The sequence below is a fragment of the Lipomyces arxii genome (genome assembly GCF_038497795.1).
Source record: "Lipomyces arxii strain Phaff 12-163 unplaced genomic scaffold V1512scaffold_17, whole genome shotgun sequence".
Taxonomy (NCBI): Eukaryota; Fungi; Ascomycota; class Lipomycetes; order Lipomycetales; family Lipomycetaceae; genus Lipomyces; species Lipomyces arxii.
The window spans coordinates 159,772-175,821 of NW_027117716.1; the positions used below are offsets into that span (position 1 = coordinate 159,772).

Below are 16,050 nucleotides of genomic sequence, written 5' to 3' on the forward strand. Positions count from 1 at the left end.
TTACAGTTCAGATTTCAAGACACAAGACCCTTAAATAAAAACATGTAAACTGAACAGACTGAACGGCCTGAACGGCGTGTACAAATACAGTAGTCGTGTATACAACTTGTGCATAAATTCAACAGTTGCGCCAGGATGCCGTTTTATAGCAACAGGTACTGGCAAGGACCAACTGTTGATTGCCCATGGATGAGTATGTGTTTTGCAGAGCACGAGTTAAAATTAGAACATACACTGACTTTGCCAGCTGTCCATGAAGACAACATACCGATTCATTTTGATAGACAGCTTATAAATTCAACCAAGGCACATATTAGAAAGACAGCAAGTGATACGCATCGTGGATATTTAAGCTCATCTGGACCGCCAGCAAGCTCCATTGGCAAGCGTAAACGGAAACAATCACCAAATCCGCGAAGAAGAGAAGACCTTCCGCGTATTTTATTAGAAGATGGGAAATCTTCAAAGAAGAGAGACGATTTTTTGACCACAGCGATGAAGCAATATCCGGGCCCGCCCATAACAATATACAATGATGTCGATGACAACACTGCACCAGATTTCAATTTTGTACTTGTGTCTGATTACATATACACTGAAGGAGTGGCGCCGCCGAATCTTGAAGCAGAGAGTGGATGCAACTGCCCACTGACAGGATGTGTAGACCCTAATATATGTGACTGTGCGGAGCCCAGAATTGACCTGGATGGTAATGAAGAAATGGTCTTTCCCTATATTCCAGGACCTTACCTCGATGTGAATGATAATGTAGTGGAATGCAACGTGCTCTGTTCCTGCCCTCTTGAATGTAGAAACAGAGTTACGCAACAGCCAAGATCTTTAGAGCTACAATTATTTTACTCTAAGTTGAAAGGTTGGGGATTGCGAAGCCCGCGAATGATACTGGGAGGCACATTTGTGCTAACATATCCCGGGGAAATTATTACGTCTAGCGAGGCTGAACGGCGAGAGCATGAGAATAAGCTTGCAAATAGGCACACTTACATTTTCGACCTCGACAAGCTTGAGCAGGAAGATTGCTATGCTGTAGATGCGGGACGCTATGGCGGTTTGGCAAGATACATCAATCACTCTTGCTCGCCAAATTTAGAGATTGTAGCGGTCATGGAAGGTCGCGCATCTCAAAGAGTTTACAAAATTGCATTGTTTGCGTGCAAGGATATTCCCGCCAACGAAGAGCTTTGCTTTGACTACCTGAATGTTGCCAATCATAACAAGGCAGATGATGATTCAGATGGATCAGTGGTAGAAATTGATCCTTATGTTGCTAGCCAGCGATGCTACTGCCAGTCTAAAAACTGCCGCCAATATATTTGGTACCGTTGACGTCACTGTTAAAGTTACTGTTGAGGTTATACCGTGTCCAACATAATAAGTTTGTAAGTTACTGCTATTATTCACTCGTCTACGTAGTCATACAAAGCCAATTACCACCACATAAAAAAACCGTAATGAGATAGCCATAACACAAACAAAAAAAAAATTATCACCAAAAAGCAAACTTTTAATATTGAACATGTCGAATCCAGTAAATTCGATCAAAATGTTAACAAGCAAATAAACACGTCGTTATGGCTCTGTCGCGCATCACATAAAAACAGAATTATATCTTAGACCACCCATACCTATACAACTTTTAATATACCATTGTCCGAAAGCCCGACCTGGAAAAAAAAAAACTCAAAACGAAGCAGAACAAATATCTAAAAAATTAAAAAAGCTTTCAGACCCTCTTAATATTCGGCCCATACTTCATAAAATAACCAAAACGAAGACCTTTGCGATGCTATCATGTCTTCACAGTTTGCTTTAACGTTTGACAAAAATTACAAAAGCAAGTCGCCGACAATAACTCCAAGACCAACCATTTCCCTACCCTTGCCCGTGGAGAGAGCTCTGCGCTTCAATCCGACAACAGAAGGGATTGAAGCGGCCCGTTTAATGGCTGACGGTCTTCCTTTTTGTAACAATGAGACTTCAGTAGGCTTGCAAACACCCGCAACAGAAGTAGCTGCAACAGCGACGTCATTTTCTTTTTCAGTATTTGCTCGGTTGAGATAACCACAGATTGGAATAGTTGTGTATCTATCGATCCATGATTTTGCGTTTTCTGGAGATACAGAGTGGTCAACGGCACGATTCACGTCAAGATACTGTTCCAAAAGAGCATCTACGTTCGACTGCGGCTGCATTGAAACTTGTGCGGTCGACAGTTTTCGATATTGCGTAGGTAGTACAGACGATGTCATTGGAAGACATTCCCGTGCGAGCAAAGACCGTGTTGAGTGAAAGTCAGGCACCTTCAACTTAGACTTCTCGCTCCAGTGACCAACAGGTGGCCCCATAGGCTGAAATCCTAGAGGCAGTTGATGGGCTGTGTCTAATGAGGCAGGAACCATTTTACCAGCTGCGGGTCGCTTGCCCGAAACAGGGATCTCTTCATCTTCGTCAGTTGTAAAACCTTCATCATCGTCCCTCAACTTGATCTGCTCAGACTCTTCGCCATCAACCTTGTCATCACCAAAAACGCTTGCGCCTGTATTTAGAGCTGAAAGTAGAGGAGTAAAGAGATCTTCAAACAAATCGCTCGCATCGTCGGGGGAAGAATCAGAGTCTGTAATAATCAGTCAGCTATTGAGCTATTATTGCCTGTTCAAACTTGACATACCATGCGAATCATTAAACGGATATTCATCGCAACGACGCTTCGAGCTAAATACTAACTCAGGGGTTTGCGAACGAGATCCCTCTTCATATTCTGGGACAGAAGACGTCGTGTTACACTCAGATTCTGCGGTCTGACCAAAATCTTCGAAATGCCTTCGTTTGAAACTCATACTACAGAATTTGTCAGTATCAGTTCCTTCTCTATATAACGGAGTCACGATGACGCTTGACAGCAGGACATGCGATGCACAAAATATTTGACAAGGCAACCACGTTACATAGTTATAGCTCGTACTTACTTGTACTATTATCGTATTACGAATCTATGGTAACACTATTGATGGGAAGATAATTACCGACTCACACGATACTAATGAAGTAGTAGCAAAAGAAGTCAAAACCAGCGAGAGACGGCGAATGAGCGCGCTTTCGTAAAAATTAAATTTAGGTTTGTGTAAAATTTTGTAGGTCATCTCGAGAGGCACATTGGTCGTGAATGACAAACCTTAAACGTAGTCGATGTTCGACATGAGAGCGTGATCCGAAATAAATCACTGTGTGACCTCAACTATTATATACAACACAAATCTCTTTCAATAACTTATTTTCGTTATTTTTTAAAAAAAACCTTTGCAAATAAAATTACAAAATCAATTGAGAATTGCTGTGCAGCTTATGTAATAATCTGATACCACTAGAAGAATATACAAAGCCGCCAATCAAATTTGAGCTTTTAAGCTATTCCAAATGCTATTTAGCGTTCTTAAGTGTAAGAAACCTTAAATGAAATATGGTTCCATATATAAAACATACAAAGCCGAATAATTACCATCACACAAACAAAAACTCATCAAAACCGAAACAAACTAAATTATGAGAATAGTTAAATTAACATAAAGGTATTTCTGTAGTACCAATTGCATATATTCATAAGAAAACGAAGCAGAATAAGCTAGTAACGAATAATGATAAATCTTGAAAACCATTTTGACTAAAGTAATTTTTGATTGTGCATATTTTTAAGCACTTGCAAACAGGAGCAATATCTCTAAAGCAGAAGTGGGTGACTGTGACCACGTCTATTTTGTTTCCATCACAGTATTGTCTGACGACGTAAATCCACTTCTTTTACTTCACCATAGTTTCTTTAACTTTATGCTAAATAAAAATTATAAGGCTGTATTTATAATCTAATCTTTTTTTTTCCCCCCAATATTATTTCTTTGGTGACAACGCTTACAAGTTCCTTTCTGGGTCAGAGCGCAGCAATTTTTTGCCCGAACGAGATGATTACGGTGGCAAGCACTGCGTGGCTCACTTATGCGTCGTGTGTCGTTGGGGTTTAAGGTGGTGAAATAAAGCTATAAAAAGTGACTATAAAACTCAAAGAAGTACACACAGAACATCCTCCAAAATCCCTCTTATATAATCATACAAGGTATACTTAAAAATGTACAAACTGCCTCATTCAAAACAAACAAACAAACAAGGAAAAAATAAAAGCAAACCCCAGGGTTATGGCAGCACACATGAATTGTTTAAAGGTTATATGAAAATCAACTTAAATCCAATTTAGTTCTTTTCACTTTTATTTCCTTGCGGTCGATAAACAGATGAGTTGACCGATGGTCCTTTTTTTTCTTTTTTTTTTTGTTCATTGGCATTATTTATTTCTAAGAATTTTGTATCAGCTCTGAAGGTAAGTAAAACTGTTATTTTGAAGTTACGTTCACATAAACTATATTTACAGCTACACGCAACCTTATCTTTTAAACCCATCCCTGACACTACAGCAAGCCATCGGCGCCACTATACCCCTGATTATGGTTACCCGGCTTATACAAAGCAAGACGAATTGTGATGTTTACAGGTCATTATCATTCAGGCTGCTTCTTTTATATAAAGAGACTTGCCTACTCCCTCTTATCCACTCTACTCAACTACAATATTTGTTCAAGATGGCAAACTCTTTCTCAAAAGTCTTGTTAACGGTATCGTCTCTACCAAAAGGTTCGCTTGTGTTTAGCTCTCTGGTTGGTATCAATGCAGGACTTTTTGTCTTGCAAATTATTTCCATAGCTAGCCGTGTTTATGGCAAATCATACGGCGTTCCACTCGAACTAACTAGTCTCGTATCTGCAGATGGGCATGTTTCCAGTACTGCACTCGCTGATCTTCCTGAATCAGTCTTAAAGTATGTATCTATATATGCTTGCTGTTAGCATGATTGTTGCTAATGTAAAGCAGCTGTGTCGCCTACATGATTAACGTTTCCAATCAAACAACCGTTTCAGCAATGAAGTCATGCCTACCCTCTGATAATATTGTTGTACATCCAAAAAAAGGACTCCTGTCTTCTCTGTTAGATCTGGCATTCTATATTCTGCTTCTCGCTGCTGTTGCATATTACTATGTTCATCCAACTGCTGAGTTTTCTTCTCCTGAATCTGCATCTTCTATTTCAGCTAGCCAAGTCAATGTTCTTGACGAGGATCAAGTGAGGTCAATAGCATTGGCAAGCTCGGCTGCAACAGCGGAGTTGTCAAATGCTCTTCTCAAGCAGCTACAGTCAGGTTTACAAAGCAATGATCGCGAAATTGAACTTTTGAAGGCCAAGATTCTTGATGTTGCGCAGGCCGCAAAGTCAGATTCCCGCAATCTTCAGGGTCGATTAAATCGTGGAGGAGACGTCCGCCGAGAGCTAGAGAAGCTAAGAGAAATAATTGAACGAACAAGTATGTGTGTTTATCAGCTTACAGGTGATATCAGCGGCAGCACTATGCAGATCAGTGATCGTAAGTCACTTAATTTTTTCATGATCAGACTGACAACTTAGCTGCCATGTACTCTTACTACATGCCAAGGCAAGAGCATACAAGTGAAACTGCGTCAAAATGTGTGCTCACAATTGATGGACGCCAGTTTGACCTTACAACGCAGTCAGGACGTGATGAATGGCGCACACACCTTGCCATGCGTAATAAATTCTACACGCACGCGGAGGCTCTCACAGCAAAGGATCCAGATGCTGAGGTGGATCCAGATACTGCGGTGGATCCAGATACTGCGGTAAATTTGTCTTCAATTACTGCAAATGACCTGTTGGAGCATGACCAAAAAGTCAAAGAACTAAAGTACTTTACTGTTGAGCTGAGCGACGATAGCAGAACCGATGAGGACGAGACAAAAGAAAATCAGCGTCCCACTCTATTTGTTGATACTAATGCTGATAAAACTCAACAGGAGGTTTCTGCTGAGCCAGATGCGCCGACTACAAGTCTGGTTTCTGCACCTTCTCTTGTACCACTGCAAGACGCAGTAAAAATTGATGGAATGCAGCAGCAGAATCTCACTACTCATGCCTTGGCGAATGATTTTCAAGATGTTGTAACGCGCCGTCAATGCACGAACAACGGTATGAGAGCTGCATCGAGCGAAGTTGCTGCAGGAGATACTCCGCCAAGACTTGAATCAAGAGCAGAATCTGTTCCTACTACACCAGTTTCAGAATATAGATCGGCCCGACGATCGTCATTATCGGAGCAAAAACAAGCCGATCAACAAAATATTTTGTCTAAGTACTCTCAGAAAGGGACGCAAAATGCGCAACGCTCAAACAACTATGGGTTTAACCGCAATCGCAAGTTAGGCTATTTTCCACCGTCACGCAGAAGATACGGCAATTCTCCGTCTGAAACTGCTTCACCTGTTGATTCAAAGCTAAATGATAAATTACGGGTTACGTGGGCGCGAAGACCATGATTTGACACTCCTGCAAATACTGCTGTCCATTGCGGCTTTTTCTGAAATACTTGTCTTTAACCATTATTAGAGGCGCTGTATGCTTCATTGTCTTGTTCTTAAAGCTATTTTAATTAATTGTTAAATTACAATTGAAAACAGAATATTACTTCTAAACACAGGCAGCTAACTTCCATATCATTTGCCTCGCATCTGAAGCTGCTAAATGAGGACAATGCCACACAGCACTAGCACGTAGGACTATACTTTCACGATCAAGCTCGAGAGAACCAAGGATGTGGATCCATTCTCCCTTCCTAGCGCATTCCGTCGAAAGCCCTTCTCCATCGCCTGTCAGCAAATCTGTGGATACTGTAATTTCTTGCGTTTGGGGCTTTGCCAATTGATCACCATCGAGTTCAGAATAGTCTTGTACTCTCAAATTACCAGACGAACTGTTATAGGAGGCGACGCGTCCCAATATCCGATAGCTACGAAGATGGTTGTGCGTATTGTCAAAATTCATTGCATCTTGACATAGACTACCCAGCTCTCTTTTTCTCTCATCAAAAAAATTGACAAGTATGGGAATAGTTGTAATCAGTGTTACCGATGCTTGATCAGTCCTAACACTACCCATCAACCATTTGCTAACTGCGTAACAGTCTAATCGTACTTATGTACGATTTTAGAGCCATAGTTTGTTCATACAAAATTGAACAGTAAATCACGTGATAAACATGTCACGTGCATGTCACTCGGTCCTCGAGGTTTGCAGACCAGAGTTTACCGCGCTTATTTCGATAGCCATCGCAGGACCAAGACTACGCACAGCCAGATCTCTGCACGCAAACACACAACGCGCTCGGTTGACTGAAACTGTCAACAAGCAAGTCGCGTGTTGGTCTACCATGCCCCCTTCCATGCTGGAAGACCCAGCCCTAGCCGCTTTTCGCTACTCAACAGCTCCACCGCCTGCTGCTTCCGCTGCAAATTCTCTTCCACATGGCCTCGGACCCTGTACCTTTCTGTTACGTGACCATACTCCTGCTACCGTATACCCTATCACAAGTCCTGCTGCAGTCCCAATTGGTCTATTGGCATTCTTATGTGATGAGCTGAATGTTGAGATTGACCGTGGAGAAACATTGTGAGTTGACTGTTTTGCCACCATCTTCAAAATGCTAATTGAGTAGTCCTATGCTTGAACAGCTTCCTCTAGATGCTTTTCAGTCTTATTGGTTTTCTTCATTCGCTGCTATTATGCTCATCGGAGATGCGCAAAGTATAACAGATAATCGGAATTGGACGAAAGAATGTTTCGGTTCATTTTATGTATGCCAGTGTTTAATGGCGGTGAATTGTACTAACAGACCCAGATCAAGCCTAACTACCCCGGGCGCAGCGCGCACATTTGTAGTGCTGGCTTTATTGTTCCACAGTCAGTGCGATCAAAGGGTATTGGCCGGGTACTCGGAGAATGTTACATTGATTGGGCTCCCAAACTCGGATACTCCTATTCTGTTTTTAATCTTGTTTTTGAGACAAATCTTGCAGCTCGCCGTATATGGGAGTCAATTGGATTTAAGCGCATTGGACGCGTCAAAGGTGCTGCTATTCTTAAAAATCACGAACATCCTGTTGATGCTATTATGTACGGTCGTGATCTTATAGGTCCAGTAGAAGATCCTGTTGGTGAGCTACGATTTGACCGTATCAAATTTTATCTTGAGACCGGACGGTATCCCCCACAAGCTGACAGACAGGAAAAGTCTCGGCTGCGCTCATCTGCTGCGCATTATCGCCTGCGGGACGGACGATTGATGCTTAAAGATCGTGAAGTTGTTCCGGAAGGTGACCGACAGCTTGCGATCGCAACTGAAGTACATATGAATGGGCACGTTGGTATCAACAAAACCACGGCGACGATTGCTGAAAAGTATCACTGGACGCGTATCAAAGAAACTGCGGCGACTGCCATAAGACTCTGCAGTGAGTGTCGTGATAACACAAGACCGTTACCTCGCAAATCCTCAGCTTCCAACCCAGGGATTCCTGGTTTGGGATCACATGAAGACGACCTGACTTCAGGTTTAAGTCTAGTCACAGCTTTGGAGGCCAGGCAAAGCTATTCTATGGGTAATGACACCACTGGACTACGACTTTCGCCTGATCGTAATAGTCCAGATGGCGAACAAGGTTTTGGAATGGGCGTTTTAACTTTTGGAGAGTAGAAGTTTGCTGGTGTATATTTTTAGTCTGATAGTGGCTGTTGTACAAATAATTATTTAAATGACTCGTTTAACATTGTGAATCTATTGTATAGACACTATGCTATCAAGTCCTTTCACAATTGCCCCTCCACAGCCTACTGCATCTATCCGTACTTTTACATCTTCACTCTGTGAAATTAAATGTGATGAAAGCAGCCAGCCAGGCGCGCTGGCCACTCCGGCCATATAGTCGTTGATGTAGACTATCCACTCTGATGCCTCTTTGTCGTCCCTCCACAGAAGAGCTCTTCCTCCCATGTATGACGAAATCTCTACTGATGTCACCCGTGATGGAGCCTGTACATACTGTGTATTCGTAGTGCTTCGATGATTGTCGAAAAGTAAAAAGCTCCCAAAATAAATAGATCCGGAAAAATTTTCGCTACATGCAATGTCAAGATGACATAGTCTGAACACAGAAGGCTGTTTTCCTACACCATTTATTGGCGCCAAAGAATTGCATCCTACCTGAAATGTAAAAGATTTCCTCACCCATGAATTCAAAACAGATCCAGACAAGTCTGCCTCAAACACGATGTCGTTTGTACATATATCTTCAAATTTTTCTTTGTCAGTGAGCATGTCTTCGTCTCGGCAAGACTGCCACTGACCCGACAAACGGATCTTACAATCACCATCTGCACATTTATAAAATGTTACGGTGAAAATAAAAGACGCCTCAGACTCGATTTCGAGCTCAAGCATGAACAGAGGAGTGACAAACATTCTGGGAACACTTATATGGGGAGAAGACCCCATTCGACGAACAGAACTCACTGACGATTTAGATACTTCCTTAGAATAAAGCGAGGCGTTAATCTGAGAAAAAGATTCCTTACGACGTACCGACTGCACCAAAAAGTTTGCCTGATCACCTGAATATTCGGGCGCCGAGTCAGATATATGAGCTTTCGCAAAAATGGCGTCAAAATAAGGGGATACATTATATGGGTCTGAAGTAAACTTCAAACTGGATCCACCGTAGAATGCTTTAGAATTGTCAAGTTGCCAGGTTGTTTTAAAAGTACCCGGCAAAGCTGTTGTTATGCCCTTTTCACGGAGCGATTTTATATAAGCCGACACATATATAGAAGTCACTGTATGCGGAAATGTTGGCAAGGCCGTTTGAAGACCGTGATTAACCCATGCCTGTGGATATTCTGCCCTTCCATTGATAAAAAAGTTAGTGCCATGGCCTATGTTGAAAGTCGTATAAAACAGTTGATAATCTGGGGTCTGTAGAACTGGAGCTGGATGTGGACGAATAACTGATGATACGCTACAGTCAAATTTTTCAGTCTTGTCAACATTGTCGTACCAAAAACTGAAGTCATTTTTCTCAAAGTTGCGTGTCCCCAACTCTTCGTATACCCTACTGCCATTAGCCTCGTTAGGACTAAGTTTCAACCTTCCATACCACGCAGGAGCAAACAGTGCAATGCTAGTACCAGCATTTTCAATCTTCTGCAGAGCCTTTCCAATTTGCCATTTGGCGGGATGCTGAACATTTCGCCCCCAAACGTCTACACCCGTCCATAGTTTTAGTCGATATAGCGCACCTGCTAATTGCGCTCCATCGAAAACTTGCCTTTCCTTCCAGAAATAATTTGTAAAAAGACCGTCGGCTGCATTAAAGAACGGGAGCGTCGTGCCGTTTAAAGCATTCTGATAGGCTAATCGATTGTCTGTTGTTAAGGAATCGTACCAAATGACTCTGGCTTCAAGCCCTATAACTTTGTGTAGCCGATATTTCATGTATTCTATAAAATTTATCAGTTCTCTAGCTTCTTGTGAATTTTCCATCGTCATTTCCAGATTCATCAGATATCCATCAAACCCATAATGCTTCGCCACTCTAACAAATAAGTCTGCATAATGATAGCCAATTCCACTTGCATTTAAGCGCAATAACTTTCGAGCATCTGGAGTGCTTTGACTATGCTCAAACATTATCGTACCCAAACAGCGGACACCTGATTTGTGGCAGCCATTAACCCAAGTTACTGGTGGAATAGCTACACGCTTGTGAGAAAAATACACGAATGTGTCAGTCAATGCAAGTGCCCGAGCCCAATAAGCCACTCCAGTTTTGTGTGGGAAGTAACCTTGAAAATATTCGTCTTCGTCAGTACTATAACCTCCTTTGAAGTCGTGGCACAGAAGTAGGCGTGGGGTGAGTACGCTGTCCGGATTGATATGTCGTTGGCGTAAAGGCGCGTGCGATTTCTGTAGCTTGTCTAAAGATTCACACCAATTATCCAATTCACTCAAGCTTGAAAAGTTGCGACAATAGGCCGCCATGCATATACCTTTGTCAAACTGAATATACTGACTTAGTCACTCAAAGTGCCAATCAACAAGGCTATAACAGTCAATTCATGTTGCCAGCCCTTACCCAACATTAGCGGTGTCCCATCTTAGTTCAAGATTCAACCTTGTCAACCTTGCATATGTCCAAACCGACAAAAAGAGGCGACATCTTATTGAAACTTCTGTGTTGAATTTGTGCAATTATAAAACCTTCAAATCAAAACTCTCTTTTCATCAAGTTTCAGACTATTTTGTGAGAGCGTGAATTGTTTGGGCAGCTGGCCTATGCGTTAAGCAAACCGCCGCATATTTCGCGGCTGTTCGGGTAAAAATAAATCATTTCTACTCCAGTCCGGCTTTCACCAATATTATCAAACTGAAATGGACCGAAACAAAACAGAGAGAAATATTAAGTAAGAACTGCGGATTTGAAGTAGTTTGGTTATGCTAGCATTCTATGTGGAGGCCGGAGATGCATTTGGACGGCCCGCGCTAGAACCGGCCATCGCACCTTATTGCGCGTTTGCATCGCAATCTTCATCTCTACATTGCTGCTAGAACTATTCTGTCATTTGCTACGGCTTCATTTATAGAAATTGTGCTTGTTGATTGTGTTTCAATAATGATCATGTGTGAATACGGAAGATTTACTATGCTGGCTCGCGTCCAAGCCTAAACGAAAAGGTCTAACAAGAACGCAGCTGCCTATGCTTGTGAAGCACTTGCAGCTAGACGGGCAGTAGTTTCTCTAGCCTGTGAACGTGAAGTCGTTTAGAAATATTAACGAATTTGCTCTCGGCACACATGAGATGCTCGATTAGTGACCATCAAGTCAGCTATATGGTATGGTAGCGCTTAGGGGCTGCAGTTCCTTGTCATGAGTTTTGGGTTTTGAAGAGGATTTGGATTACCAAATTTGGACAGTGTATTACAGTTGGATTTTACATTGCGTTTATGTCAGCAATGTTTGGGTCACGAAATGCGGGATTGGGTTTTCATACGTCGTTGACATGATGCGTGCACAGGCTGTTGCTTAGAGTATTTTATTGGTTCCAGAGAGAACCGGCTATCGACACCTGGTCTTCAGTAGTTGAAATACTGAATGAGGAATTTCGTCAGGTAGAAATTAAATTTTATGACGTACACTTCCGCGCTATCCTACACATCCACCAGTACCAGTGCTCCAAGGTTTGAGCTTGAAAGTAAAGCTCAGAGACTATGTAGCTTTGGTCGGTGCTTCAGGTTGCGGAGAGAGCACAATGATTGGGTTGTCTACTAGCTGGGCAGCAGGTGCTTCTAGATTGACAAGATGTCTCCAAAATTAATATGAACAGTTATCGCGGTCATATTGCTTTAACAACAAGGGCCTGTGTTATGCGCTACGACGATTTGCAGGAACGTTACACAAGGGTCTTTGAAGCCAGCAGAAAGTATTTCGCAAGAGAATTTTATTACTGCTTGCAAAAAGTCAAATATTCGCAATTTTACAATGTCTTTGCTAGATTTTCTAGACGGTTATAAGTCTATTTGTGGAACAAAAAGTGTTCTGCTACTGGGTGCCCAGAAGTAGCGTAATTGCCATAGCACGTGCGCTAATTCGCGAACAAAAATTATTTTATTTGACGAAGCCACTTCTGCTTTAAATTTAGAGTCAGTGAAGACCGTGCAGGCTGCGTTGCACAAGCCGCTCAAGGCCGTACAGCGATCACTGTTGTACACAGACTGAGTATTATCCAAAATGCTGATTGGATTTATGTTTTTGAAGGCAGTCGAAGGCGGCCAGGTTGGAGAACAGAGAACTCATTTTCAGATGTTGAAGTAACGCGAAAAAATTACGGGCTTGCGCAAGCCCAGACTCTGGAATATATAGATTAAAATTATTAACAAAAATATTGCTCAAGCTTTATTATATGATTGTTAATAAATGCAGGCATATTAAATATAAATTCAGTTTTTCGATATTGATATCAAGAATTTTCAAAAGTTGCCCATCCGCAAAAATCACATCAATGCAAAAAACAAGTCTCGCAAGCTAAAGAAATCTAGTAAACGAATCTAAACCCCGTACTCCCATCGACTCCATCTACTTTTGCCCCTTTTGCTAATTTCTTGTTGAGATTTCTTAGAACATTTCGCAGAATAGTAGCGCCTACCATGCCAAAAACAGCAAACAAGCCACACACAATGAAACCCAGGTAAAACTGGGGTCCGCTTCCTTGATAAAATAAGTAGGGAACAAAAATGTTGGGCAGATTCCCTCCAATATTTACAATTCCAACTGCCGCTGCTCGTTTGATTGGCGGACGTGCAAAAATTGATGCCATCCAAGCAAAGGCAAGTGGCCAAGAGTTATAAATTTGCAACAATAGTAGCATGGCAACATATCTCAACGCTGTGTTGGTAGACAAAATACATATGGCCAGTCCCAGCAGAGAAAGTGCAGGCCCCCATAACATATGTAGATAACGCTCACCAGTCCTATCGGAATGAATGCCATTCATTACAGAGGTAACAGCGCACAAAAGCCATGGAGGCGCAGTTAGCAACAACGTTTTGGGGCGGCCAAACCCAAGTGAGTCTACAATTGTTGGAAACACGCTATTAATTCCTCCTGTAACGGCAAGGCTGAAAACCATTGGCCACACAATATAAAGCTTAGAGTCTCTCAAAGCCATCATGACGCCAGAAAATGCGGACCTCATCTTTGACTGTGACCTTCCGACGTCAAGAGTAGAAAAGCCAGCAACGTCCTCGTCTTGTTGACCAGCATCTTCAATCATACGAAGAACGCCAAGCAAACGCTCTTCTTTAGAGAGCCAGGTAGTAGTGGCCGGGAGATTTGGCAGAATCCACATGGCAATTAAGGCAACCGCAATTGTTAGCAGACCCTCTAACAAAAACAGCCATCTCCAGGCAGCTAGCCCATATACACCGTCAAGGTTCTCAAGCACACCGTACGCGACAAATCCTGAAAATGCGCCTGACACCCAAGAACCGCAAATGAATAAAGCGCTGGAATGCTATTAATGAATAATAAGGAAGCAACTCAACGTGACTTACGACCGTTTCGCAATTTCGTACTTTGTGTACCAGCATGACAGGTAAAATATTGTGCCGGGATAAAACGCGGCCTCGGCAAAACCAATTAAGAAACGGTTGAATACCAAGCCGTTGTAGCCACGAACAAAAGCTATGCAGGTTGACAGCACTCCCCAAATTACCATTGCAGCAGGCAGGTATATTGAGGGATGGCCAACTTTTTCTAAAATGAGATTTGAAGGTAGCTGCATGAGAATATAACCGACGTATAAAATTGACAAACAGTTTGAATATTGAGTGCCAGTGAGACTTAGGTCTTCAACTAATGTACTCAACCTCGCAGCCGCAATATTGTTTCTGTCCAAATAACTATATACTGTGTTACTAAACAATAAGCTGCCTGATTAAATAATGCACTTACTTCATCATGTACATAGCTATCACTACTGGCAAAATTGCATAATCAATTTTGGATTTGAACTTTTGCTCCATTTCTTCACGCTCCAGGGTGCCTTTAACAGGCAGATCCACGTTTTGAAAAATCCCACCATAAAGTGTTGAGTAATCGATTTCAGGCTGTATAGAACTTTGCAGAGAAGTGTTGGAGCTTGAGCGTTCAATGAGCTTGTTCGGTGGTATGACACTCTCAAATGTTTCAACAGCAACAGCGTCATCATCTACCGCGGACTCAATAGCCAAAGGATCTTCATTGCTACCAGTGGACATCAATGGTGTTTCTGAGGCGTCTGACTCAGACAACAAAGCTCTGAACAACTTCGACATGACTTGAGTGTATTTGGGAAATATACTCGTGGACAAACAGGCTAAAGTCAACAACTCAACAGCTTAAAAAATAAAAGCAAATAAAGTTAATCTGTAAAATATATCGCAAACTGAAACTAATTTTCATAGTCTGTCAGACAGAGCAGCTGTTCTCTCCAATGCTATCTATGTGATGCTAATGTGGAAGAACATGGGGTTAAGAGACCGCCGCCCGGTCGGCGGCACTTTCCATTCTTCAATAGTTTGAAACTTAAATTATGCGATCGGATAAGCAAATCCCGTGCCTTAGATCGCACTTAGACCCTTGTCTTTGTTTAAATAAATAACCGGCATTGTGCGTGTAAACTATAACACGTAGACGTTTGGCGCGTTTCATTACACAGAAGATATGAATGTTTTGATACCAATATTACCGTCATCCCAAGGCCCTTTGGGATGGATTTACCATAGTTAAGCCGTGCCGCGCAATGCGGGTTAGGGCGAGTTTCCCAAAACCATCATCCCAAAACTTTTGAAGCCAAAATATTTTGCAGATATTCTACACTGCCACCTCAAAATTAATTTAAGCCACCTCAGGTCCATAGTAAAAATTTACAGTGCCACCTCACTTTAAGTCTAGCCACCTCAGGTCCATAGTAAAAATCAACACTGCCACCTCAGTTGAAGTTTAGCCAGCTCAACTCCATAGTAAAAATCAACAGTGGCATCTCAATTTGTATATCTCCGTATAGTAAAGAGGTGTACGGCCACCTCAAAGACAGGTACAGAGATTTTGAGACATATGCAAGCGATTTGAAGTGATAAATTGTCGAAGTATATTTTCATTTGTGTTTAAATTCCTAGAGTTAAGGTATATAAAGTAGCTATATTACGTATTAAAATATTTTTCAAGAGCTTATCCTGATGTGCAAAAACTACCGTAGTATAGTATTCTTTGGGACAAAAATAAATTTTTGTAAAACTTGGTTCGGGTTATATTCAAGTAGATGGGGTAAGAGTCAAGATTGCAGATTGAAAATTTCATGAGTTTTATAAATTTGTAGTGTTTGAGTGAATTAGTGTTAGTGTGTATGTTTAAAAGTCTGCGGGTATATTAAGGATCCTAAAGTAAACAGGCATCGTGAGATTTTCTACGAGCGCGGCTCATTAGTGTTGGAATATGTGTAATTCCTCATTCTACTACTACTGTGTTTCTGTATTCTGTAGTAAACTGTGT

General features: G+C 41.8%; 7 protein-coding genes across 7 annotated transcripts; 3 read left to right on the top strand and 4 right to left on the bottom strand.

Moving 5' to 3' along the window:
* Positions 1-57: 57 nt before the first annotated feature.
* V1512DRAFT_266219 (uncharacterized protein) lies at positions 58-1,520 on the top strand. Its single transcript, XM_066917051.1, has 2 exons — positions 58-193; positions 248-1,520. The coding sequence occupies exons 1-2, from the start codon at positions 136-138 to the stop codon at positions 1,345-1,347; spliced, it is 1,158 nt and encodes a 385-aa protein (XP_066770113.1). The 5' UTR covers positions 58-135; the 3' UTR covers positions 1,348-1,520.
* On the bottom strand, positions 1,394-3,164 carry V1512DRAFT_266222 (uncharacterized protein). The gene is made up of 2 exons (XM_066917052.1): positions 2,690-3,164; positions 1,394-2,635 (listed from the first exon to the last, which is right to left on the bottom strand). Exons 1-2 carry the CDS (start codon positions 2,856-2,858, stop codon positions 1,848-1,850), a joined length of 957 nt encoding a protein of 318 aa, XP_066770114.1. The 5' UTR covers positions 2,859-3,164; the 3' UTR covers positions 1,394-1,847.
* A 1,695-nt stretch (positions 3,165-4,859) lies between these two features.
* Positions 4,860-6,606, top strand: V1512DRAFT_266226 (uncharacterized protein). Its single transcript, XM_066917053.1, has 2 exons — positions 4,860-5,483; positions 5,525-6,606. Exons 1-2 carry the CDS (start codon positions 4,949-4,951, stop codon positions 6,448-6,450), a joined length of 1,461 nt encoding a protein of 486 aa, XP_066770115.1. The 5' UTR covers positions 4,860-4,948; the 3' UTR covers positions 6,451-6,606.
* On the bottom strand, positions 6,543-7,187 carry V1512DRAFT_266228 (uncharacterized protein). Its single transcript, XM_066917054.1, has one exon. The coding sequence runs from the start codon at positions 7,067-7,069 to the stop codon at positions 6,602-6,604; it is 468 nt and encodes a 155-aa protein (XP_066770116.1). The 5' UTR covers positions 7,070-7,187; the 3' UTR covers positions 6,543-6,601.
* Positions 7,188-7,240: 53 nt separating this feature from the next.
* On the top strand, positions 7,241-8,795 carry V1512DRAFT_242108 (uncharacterized protein). Its single transcript, XM_066914277.1, has 3 exons — positions 7,241-7,579; positions 7,626-7,764; positions 7,809-8,795. The coding sequence occupies exons 1-3, from the start codon at positions 7,341-7,343 to the stop codon at positions 8,661-8,663; spliced, it is 1,233 nt and encodes a 410-aa protein (XP_066770117.1). The 5' UTR covers positions 7,241-7,340; the 3' UTR covers positions 8,664-8,795.
* On the bottom strand, positions 8,660-11,255 carry V1512DRAFT_266231 (glycosyl hydrolase family 85-domain-containing protein). The gene is made up of 2 exons (XM_066917055.1): positions 10,120-11,255; positions 8,660-10,074 (listed from the first exon to the last, which is right to left on the bottom strand). Exons 1-2 carry the CDS (start codon positions 11,001-11,003, stop codon positions 8,745-8,747), a joined length of 2,214 nt encoding a protein of 737 aa, XP_066770118.1. The 5' UTR covers positions 11,004-11,255; the 3' UTR covers positions 8,660-8,744.
* Positions 11,256-12,902: 1,647 nt separating this feature from the next.
* On the bottom strand, positions 12,903-15,261 carry V1512DRAFT_266234 (major facilitator superfamily domain-containing protein). The gene is made up of 3 exons (XM_066917056.1): positions 14,473-15,261; positions 14,073-14,420; positions 12,903-14,024 (listed from the first exon to the last, which is right to left on the bottom strand). Exons 1-3 carry the CDS (start codon positions 14,832-14,834, stop codon positions 13,055-13,057), a joined length of 1,680 nt encoding a protein of 559 aa, XP_066770119.1. The 5' UTR covers positions 14,835-15,261; the 3' UTR covers positions 12,903-13,054.
* Positions 15,262-16,050: the final 789 nt, after the last annotated feature.

Excerpts from the sequence above, each read along its gene's own strand:
- V1512DRAFT_266234 (XM_066917056.1), bottom strand. The coding sequence starts at position 14,834 with ATGTCGAAGTTGTTCAGAGCTTTGTTGTCTGAGTCAGACGCCTCAGAA. Across the intron at positions 14,421-14,472 it reads ATAGCTATGTACATGATGAA|TTATTTGGACAGAAACAATA; the intron begins GTAAGTGCATTA and ends CACAGTATATAG. Across the intron at positions 14,025-14,072 it reads TACGAAATTGCGAAACGGTC|CGCTTTATTCATTTGCGGTT; the intron begins GTAAGTCACGTT and ends ATAGCATTCCAG.
- V1512DRAFT_266231 (XM_066917055.1), bottom strand. The coding sequence starts at position 11,003 with ATGGCGGCCTATTGTCGCAACTTTTCAAGCTTGAGTGAATTGGATAAT. Across the intron at positions 10,075-10,119 it reads GCACTGTTTGCTCCTGCGTG|GGTATACGAAGAGTTGGGGA; the intron begins GTATGGAAGGTT and ends TAATGGCAGTAG.
- V1512DRAFT_266228 (XM_066917054.1), bottom strand. The coding sequence starts at position 7,069 with ATGGGTAGTGTTAGGACTGATCAAGCATCGGTAACACTGATTACAACT.
- V1512DRAFT_242108 (XM_066914277.1), top strand. The coding sequence starts at position 7,341 with ATGCCCCCTTCCATGCTGGAAGACCCAGCCCTAGCCGCTTTTCGCTAC. Across the intron at positions 7,580-7,625 it reads ATTGACCGTGGAGAAACATT|TCCTATGCTTGAACAGCTTC; the intron begins GTGAGTTGACTG and ends CTAATTGAGTAG. Across the intron at positions 7,765-7,808 it reads AATGTTTCGGTTCATTTTAT|ATCAAGCCTAACTACCCCGG; the intron begins GTATGCCAGTGT and ends TAACAGACCCAG.
- V1512DRAFT_266222 (XM_066917052.1), bottom strand. The coding sequence starts at position 2,858 with ATGAGTTTCAAACGAAGGCATTTCGAAGATTTTGGTCAGACCGCAGAA. Across the intron at positions 2,636-2,689 it reads TCCGTTTAATGATTCGCATG|ACTCTGATTCTTCCCCCGAC; the intron begins GTATGTCAAGTT and ends TGATTATTACAG.
- V1512DRAFT_266226 (XM_066917053.1), top strand. The coding sequence starts at position 4,949 with ATGATTAACGTTTCCAATCAAACAACCGTTTCAGCAATGAAGTCATGC. Across the intron at positions 5,484-5,524 it reads CACTATGCAGATCAGTGATC|CTGCCATGTACTCTTACTAC; the intron begins GTAAGTCACTTA and ends CTGACAACTTAG.
- V1512DRAFT_266219 (XM_066917051.1), top strand. The coding sequence starts at position 136 with ATGCCGTTTTATAGCAACAGGTACTGGCAAGGACCAACTGTTGATTGC. Across the intron at positions 194-247 it reads TGTTGATTGCCCATGGATGA|CTGTCCATGAAGACAACATA; the intron begins GTATGTGTTTTG and ends TGACTTTGCCAG.